The sequence below is a fragment of the Acromyrmex echinatior genome, chromosome 17, assembly GCF_024713525.1.
Source record: "Acromyrmex echinatior isolate Ae372 chromosome 17, ASM2471352v2, whole genome shotgun sequence".
In the NCBI taxonomy this organism is placed as follows: domain Eukaryota; kingdom Metazoa; phylum Arthropoda; class Insecta; order Hymenoptera; family Formicidae; genus Acromyrmex; species Acromyrmex echinatior.
In genome coordinates, this window is record NC_141868.1 from 9,792,081 (window position 1) to 9,800,872 (window position 8,792).

The following is an 8,792-nucleotide window of genomic DNA, read 5'->3' on the forward strand; positions in this document are numbered from 1 at the left end:
AATGATCTTCGAATTCCTTTTCTTTTATGACTTTTTTTTGAGTCTCTCTTTAGACTCCAGCAGTAGTCTGCCAGCCTATTTATTCCCCAAACACCTTGATATCTCTTTTCGAATTCATTCAAGTCCTGGTGCATTCTTTCTCCTTGTTCTTCATTAAAAGCTCCCAGATTTTCTGGGAACCAATCGAGGTGAGAGTCGAGAAAATGCAGTTTCAGACTCATTAAGCATCCCATTTCTGCAAAATTTTTAACAAGTTTTGCGACGATGTTTTTGTAATCAGGATCTTTATAGTTTCCAAGGAACTTCGTTGTCACCTCCCTAAAACTTTGCCAAGCTGCTTTCTCTTTGTCATTCATCTTCCTCTCGAATTCATCATTTTTTAAGCGATCTCTTATCTGTGGTCCAGTAAAGATGCTTTCCTTTATTTTTGCTTCCGAAAGTTTAGGTAGTACTTGAAAAATATGCATGAAAGCGGGACTTTCATTTCGGCTCATAGCCTTGACAAGCTGTTTGATAATACCTAATTTTATGTGCAAAGGTGGAAGAAGGACCTTATTAGTTGATATCAAACTTGGACCTATGATATTTTTTTCGCCAGGAATTAATTCCTGCCTCAAAGGCCAGTCTTTTTTCACATAATGCAGATCTCTAGCTCGACTGTTCCATTCACAAATGAAGCACGGAAAAGAAGTATTTCCAGATTGTTGCCCTAGTACAATTGTAAATATCTTTAAATCTCCACACAGATACCACTCATTTTCTTCGTACTTCAATTTTTGTAACAACAATTCTAAATTATGGTATTCTTCATTTAAGACAACTGAATGAGCAACTGGCAGAGGGGCATAAATATTTCCATTATGTAGCAAGATTGCTTTCAAACTTCTTTTTGACGAATCTATAAAAAGTCGCCAATCGCTTGGTGTATATTCTATATCGTATTCTTTCACTAACTCTTAAATATTATGGCAATAAACTAAATTTTTCATTTTTGAAAAATATTTTCGGAAAGTTCGTTCTCTCGAACGATACAAAGAAATTTTTGTTCCTGTAGAAAGACTTTTTTTTTCTTTTAATCTGGATGCTAAAAGTTCTGAGCTCTCTTTCGAGAGTCCTAAGTCTCTGCAAAGATCACTTACTTCATCTTGGTCCCATTTCTCAGCATCTGCCGTATTTTCCTCAAAATCTGACTCTTCTGTGCTAAAATTTTGACTCTCATCACATTCCAATGATCCATTTAACAAATCTTCATCATTTAAATCTTCCAGTTCCTCTTCATTTATTTCCTTGCTATCATTAGTATTCGTGTGAATAGGAACTGGAAAATTCACAGATCTGACTTGTGGATATGAAATTAAATTTTTATTCTTTCGGTTGTAACCTTTCACGTTTGTTAAACAGAAGAAACAGTCGGTAGCATGATTTGTTGGGGATCTCCATATCATTGGTTTAGAAAATACCTGCTTGTTAATTTCATTAAGAACACTACGGCATCTCGAACATATAATTTTGGGAGTTGTCCAATGAACTTGTATCAATACTATAAAGTTGTTTATATTTTATTTTCAAAGCATCTGAAAATACAAATTTTTTCTTTTGTGGAATAAACTCCCCGCAAACAATACAAAAATTGTTCACGTCAATAGTACATGACAAATGTCTTGTAGCATTCGACTCTACAGAGGCCAAGTTTTCCACCACTGTAGAGCTACGGTCGCTTGATGACGACGCCTGCGGGCCCGCTTCCCCACCCTGACCAGCCGCCGATTCTGGGTATCCGAAACCCTGTCTCGTAAATTTTCTACGTTTAGTTGCCATGACGGCATAATCGCCGTATCCCAGGAACTTCGCCGGATAGTGAGACAACTCCGTTGCACACCGTCACCACGGGGAGGTGCCCTGGTTGCAACCAAACCTAAATTCTGGAATCGAAAACTAAACTCAAAAAAGATATGTATGAATACATTTTGTTTGTGCTTTATATTCAAATTACCTTAGAATGACCTTGTATGACCTCTAGGATAGGTCGCGGGTTTAAACAATTTATGGATTCGGATTCGGGGACCTCAAAAACATACCCATGCATTTTTTCATATTTTTCAGACGGTTATTTCTCTACTTGACCTACAAATTTCCTACGAATGACTTTGAATGACCTCTAGGAGGGGTCGTGGGTTCAAACGAACTACGGATTCGGATTCGGGGACCTCAAAAACATACCCATGAATTTTTTTGGATTTTTTCGAAGGTTTTCTCTCCACTTGACCTTGAAATGATCTTGAACCTAATGTGATGAAGCTTAACCAACCCGCTCATCGTAATCAGCGACCCAAAAAACCTACTGGGACCAGTCCGCTTCCAGAGTATCCTTTTAGATCAAATGTTGACCTGTGTAATTTTGTGATTAATTTCTTATAATAAATGTGTGTATTAATGCAAATAATATATATATATTAGGTGTTGGAATTAATTCGTAGCGTTTTACAAAGTATTTATAAGTTTTAAAAGTACTTTCATTAATGTATTTTTTAATGCTCATGTGAAATAAATAACATTCTTTCATTAAAAAACGCTACGAATTAATTCCAACACCTAATATATATATATATATATTGGGAGTGTGAATAAATTCTCGCCGTTTCACCATCAGATGCGGTATAAAAAGTTTGTGTGTATAATTAAAGATGATGACGCCTCTATATTGAAGTTCTATAACCTATGTTTAAAATCAATGCGTGTTTTACCTTTAATCTATAAAGAACATTTTCTTTTCGTACCATAAAACATGTCAAATTTCGTGCCAAATAAATCGTTTTTGCGGGGAATTTTACTGCACTATTTTATTCAGAAGAAATCTGCAGCTGAAGCGCACAGAATTCTTGTAGAAACCTATGGTGATCATGCTTTGTCGGAAAGAACATGCAGAGATTGGTTTAACCGATTTAAAAATGGTGATTTTAATCTTCAAGATAGAGAACGCAGTGGTGCATCAAAAAAGTTTCGAGACAAAGAACTGGAAACATTACTTGATGAAGATCCATGTCAGACGCAATCCGACATTGCAAAATTATTAGGAGTTGATCAAACAACAGTTTCAAAATGTCTGTCAGCATTAGGAATGATACAAAAGGAAGGATCTTGGGTGCCGTACGAACTGAAGCCGAGAGACACCGAACGGCGTATTGTCACGTGTTAACAGCTGCTTCAACGACAAAAAAGGAAAGGTTTTTTACATCGTATTGTCATTGGTGATGAAAAGTGGATATACTACAGTAATCCGAAGCATAAAAAATCGTGGGTTAAGCCCGGCGAAGCAGTAGCATCAACGCCAAAGCGGAATATACACGGTTCCAAGCTCATGCTCTGCATTTGGTGGGATCAGCTGGGGGTAGTGTACTATGAGCTGCTCCAACCCAACTAAACCATCACAGGAGATCTCTATCGACGACAATTGATGCGAGCCGAGCATTAAAAGAAAAACGGCCGCAATATGAGCAAAGACACGATAAGGTTATTTTGCTGCATGATAACGCTCGGCCGCATGTCGCGGCACCGGTCAAAACATACCTGGAAACGCTGAAGTGGGAGGTCCTACCCCACCCGCCGTATTCACCAGATATTGCGCCTTCTGATTACCATCTATTTCGATCGATGACGCACGGCCTGTCTGAGCAGCAGTTCTCATCATACGAAAATACCAAGAATTGGATCGATTCGTGGATAGCCGCAAAAGAAGTGTCGTTTTTTCGACGTGGAATTCAAATGCTGCCAGAAAGATGGGACAAAGTTGTCTCCAGCGATAGGCAATACTTTAATTGACTTGTTCTTTTATTATTTTTTTTTTTATAAAAGATTTATTTTCACAAAAAAACGGCGAGAACTTATTCACACTCCCAATATATATATTCCTTTTTCAAATCATATATAAAAATACTTAAAATAAAATAAAAATATATACTTTGACTTAATAAATATATAAGTTTCAAAATTAGTCTAATATATATATATATATAGTAATTCCTAATAATAATAAGCAATAAGTACATACAGTTTTATATTTAATAATATGTTTATGCTACACAAAATATAAAATATAAATGCACACAATGTACAATGTAAGCCTAATTAAATATATCTTTATTTATGTATTTTTTAACATTAATTTCAAAAATAATTGTATGACGTGCAAGTGCAAATAAAGAAAATGGAATTTTTCAATAATTATGAATAAATAAATATATATTAGCTTATAATTATATTTAGGCTTATGCGGCATATACAGAGTGAGACATTTAAAACAGGTCATCTGAATAACTCTCTTGCGTTTTTAACAATAGAAGGATAAGTATCAAACAAAAGTTGCTTGGTTTCGAGGGGCACATATAATTATAATTATACATGCTCCTCGAAATCAAACAATTTTTGTTTGACATTTTTCTATTGTTAAAAACGCAAACAAATTATTCAGATAACTTGTTTTTAAATGCCTCACCCTGTGCGTGCGTGCGTGTACATATATATTTTATTAATATATATATATATATATATATATATATATACATATATATGCAATGTACATATATAAGCCAAAATATGTTTATTATTTATTTTTTGGAAAAAGTCCAATTTCTATTTTTATTTCAATAGGTATGCATCCATATTAGTACATGACCTTATACATAGGCCTAGTTTCCACCTAGAGTTTAAACTGGATCAAAATGTAAGAACCAACCAGTCGAGCATTGTCGTTCGACTGTAACAGGCGAATACTCGACTGTAGTTGATTGATTCTTACATTCTGACTCGGTTTAATCCCTCGGTGGAAACTAGGCCTATGTATAAGCGACGACTGCTCACACGGAGCGCTCACTATGAGCAAGAATAGGATTTAATATGTTTATTTATTATAATAAATATTTGTTATAATAAATAAACATACTAATTATTATTCTTGCTTTACAGTGATCAGCGCTCCGGTAAGCGGTCGTCGCTACGGAATGCATCCAATGATATGTGTGTAATATGATTCTTCCTATGTAGTACTTGTTACCTTACATTTAAATATGTGTTACCTAATAGCAATAATTCAGTTTCATTACCTATCTGATAAATATCTGTTATGTTTCATTTACTTATTTGATTTGTAACACGACATATATCTATTACTACTCTGATATCATCGAAAAGTGGCCATCGCGAGTTATTTGCAAGGTGTTTAATATATATCGAATCTATGACTGACACATGTCTGCAATTGTTACAATTTTCTTATGAAACTTAACTGTTTGACTTAACTGTTTAATATGAAAATATGTTATGTGGATTCGATGTTGTTTGGATAATGAATAGATGCTTTCCATTTGATGACACAAGTCGGCACAAGCGTCGTTCTATCCTTGTTGACATTCAGAGAGTGACAAAGATAGAATGACACTTGTGTCAACTTGTGTCATTAAATGGAAAGTATCCAATGCAGTATTTAATGAAGGACATTCTAATATTAGAGGAACTTATAAGATACTAGATACCTTGTTTCCGTCGATGGATGATATAAGCTGTAGACATAAAATATTCAGGTTGGTTTCAACATGACTTGCAACATTGAAAAAATATAGCATATTATATAATGAAAGTTAAGGTTCGAAAAGATGTAGTTTGGTTAGGACAGCGGTTAAGAATTACAAAACGTCAGTATAAACCACCACAAAAATTGATAAATTTACAGAATATGTAAAATATTAATTTTATTTACTCGCGGTAATTTATGCGGATCGAATAAAGAATACAGATCGCAACTCTATGAGCGGAACGATCTACGAAAAGCACGAAGTGCAGTTCGCGGCCTAATGGCAGACCGAACTAATATGGGAAACAGTTAAACTTGGAATTTTTTAATAATAAAATATTTTTTGTATATATATATATATATATATATATATATATATATATATACATATATATACAGGGTGCCTTTTAAGATGAGTCGGGACCACATTGAGGACGGAGAATGGATCAAAGGGAATAAAAAATTTTTATACTATTTTGAGATACTGACTGTAGTTTTCGAATTAGAAAAGGAAACGTCTCTAAGCTAATATGCGATCAAGCCGCGCCGCGCGAATTCGTTGGACGGCCCACACTCGAGCGGCAGCGGCAGCGGCGCGTAGAGAGGGGGAAGTAGCGCTTCGTCGCTTGGCACAGTCTAGCATGGCGGTCCTATGTGTTTCGCGTCTACATTAACGTTATTTTAGCTGAAGTTTTCCTTACATATTTCTTATCATTATAAATCACGTTATTTAGCACGATTAAATACCTTTTAACACAATTATAAGTATGTTAAGCTAATTAATCTAATTAATTAGAGCACTACGCAAAGCATATGCTGATCGTCGCGATATCTTTCCGCTTGCTTTATTATACGATTTCTATTTAATTACGCTTCGAGACACACTTTGTCGGAGCTATTGCGTCGTTTTATGCTATATTTAATCGGAATTTTATTTTTTGACATGTTAATACTTGAAATTATAGTACAAGTTCACATAAACAGCCGCTACATTATAAATCCAGATGTATTATTTTTCGATATATAATGACGCATTTGACTGAGGTTCTTTTTCACATGTTTCTTACCGTTTAACAAGTTTTATTGTACACTGTTAGAAACGTTCTAAAATTTTATCAATTTTTTATGTTCATTGATGAATAAAATTTAAATTTTCTGTCACTGAAAATATTATTTATGTATACGTTAATGAGATGTTTAAGTTTGTAGTAACTGAAAACTTAAGTGCATTGAAAAACACTAATTGAAAATTGAGTGTTTTAGTTTATTTCGATTAAACTATCAAAAAAATTTAAAGCCCATATTCATTACATTAAAAAAATCTGTAACTTACAAGGAAACGGACCCAACTGTCCCTCTCCGATTTTAATGAGCATTTAATATATTATTCTCCAGACAAAAATAATAGCGACACGTAATTTTTTATACGTACCCATATGCACTTTTAGAGGGTAAAACACCCTTTAGAAAAAAAAATCAATATTTCTCTTTCGAAGCGAATGTCGCTGGAATTGTAAGAGATAGAAAAAAATTTCAGCATGAAAACAGAATGGCTTCAAAAGTACTTTAGAACTATAATAAAAAATTTTTTTCTTTATGAAAAAAATAACTTTTATTATAAAAAATTATTAAAAAAGTTTTTTTTATTAACGTTCATTACATTTAAGACTAGTGTAACCTAATTTTCAGTTATATTATTCAATTCTTTTCAATTACTGCATAACCATAAGCTTCCGTTACACGTTACTTAAAATTCATTAAAACATTTCTAACAGTGATACAAAATATTGTAATTAAGGGGATGCTAGAGCGAAGGCCGAACTTGATCAAGGTCGATATTACAGGTTTTCATTTCCAATGTATAATCTGCTTACGCCCTCTGAAGTTAATATGATCATGCAGGAAATTCGATCGATTAATTATCGATATTTTTATTCCGTTTCCTACATTACCATCTTAACAGGGACGTGTATTAGGATCGGTCCCACAATGTAAGATTTATTTTGGAAAATTTTCCAATTTTAGAATTGAAAAAAAAATAAACATAATTGAAGTTAATCTTATATTTGTAGAATCGGACCTTAGAAATTTAGTTGCATTATATACATATTTAGTTGTATTATATACACATGCAATGTAGGCCGTGTTCTAATATATATATCATCAGTACTAAAAGTCTGTAATATATATAAAATACAGATTTTTAATTAAATTAGATATATCGATACGAAACCGTAATAGCACTTTTTTCTTACATCCAATGCCATTTTAGGTTACGATAATATATTATCATAAATGAATATCATAATATATATATATATATATAGATATTCATGCAGATATTCTCTATGTCCATTTTTGCAATATTAAAATTTTATATTATAATATGTATAATGATATATAAAATGTAATTCTAATGTTGTATATAAAAAGACATTCATGAATACGAATTACAATTACATTTTATGTGTATTATAATATATGTGTATATACACAATAACACAAAAAATATTATTGACATATTAGTGAAGACATAAACATGTTAATGAATTAATGATATATGCAATATTAAAATTATATTTTGTACATTATTGTGTATATGTACATTATAATACATATAAAATATAATTATAATTTATATTCACTAATAATGTTTTGTTATATGTTACAACAATGTTAGAATTATCATAGTATAATGTACATACAATTTTCTATATTAGATATATAGTCGACATATTAGTAATGTATAAGTACTATAAGTATCTATCTCTTTTTATTAGACAGAGTAAAAAGAGTTACATTATGTATGTGCAATGTCGTATTCATTTATATATATATATATATATATATATATATATATATATATATATATATATATATATATACAAGTATATATATATATGAAACACGTGTCCATATATTGACAGTAATATATGTTACATCTTGACTAAACTCTAAATGATAGGAAAAATCATAGGAAAAAGTGATACTACAACTGTATTTCGATATTCACTGCGAGTACTGAAAATACGTAACTATAGATTTTCAGTATTGACAGTGTACATTGACACATGGGCCTATATAATAGCATTTTTCCTGTCGTACAATGTCATTTTAGGTCAGGATGTGATATGTATTAGCTATATATAGATATATTATAATATAGCTATACCATTTTTTGCTATGTTTAATAAAAATATGTAGAAGTTAATCATGTTAAAATATT

At 32.2% G+C, this 8,792-nt stretch overlaps 1 protein-coding gene across 2 annotated transcripts; it reads right to left on the reverse strand.

The window, feature by feature from the left end:
- Positions 1 to 1,543: 1,543 nt before the first annotated feature.
- LOC147906994 (uncharacterized) lies at positions 1,544 to 5,848 on the reverse strand. Of its 2 annotated transcripts, none has more exons than XR_015547981.1 (4): positions 5,529 to 5,848; positions 2,221 to 2,388; positions 1,994 to 2,124; positions 1,544 to 1,922 (listed from the first exon to the last, which is right to left on the reverse strand). XR_015547981.1 is itself a non-coding variant. In XM_087415166.1 (4 exons), exons 3-4 carry the CDS (start codon positions 2,084 to 2,086, stop codon positions 1,677 to 1,679), a joined length of 339 nt encoding a protein of 112 aa, XP_087271292.1. In that variant the 5' UTR covers positions 2,087 to 2,124; positions 2,221 to 2,388; positions 3,414 to 4,410; the 3' UTR covers positions 1,544 to 1,676. The 2 variants fall into 2 exon arrangements, 1 of the variants encoding a protein (XP_087271292.1); XM_087415166.1 differs by lacking the exon at positions 5,529 to 5,848 and adding an exon at positions 3,414 to 4,410.
- Between the last annotated feature and the right edge of the window lie 2,944 nt (positions 5,849 to 8,792).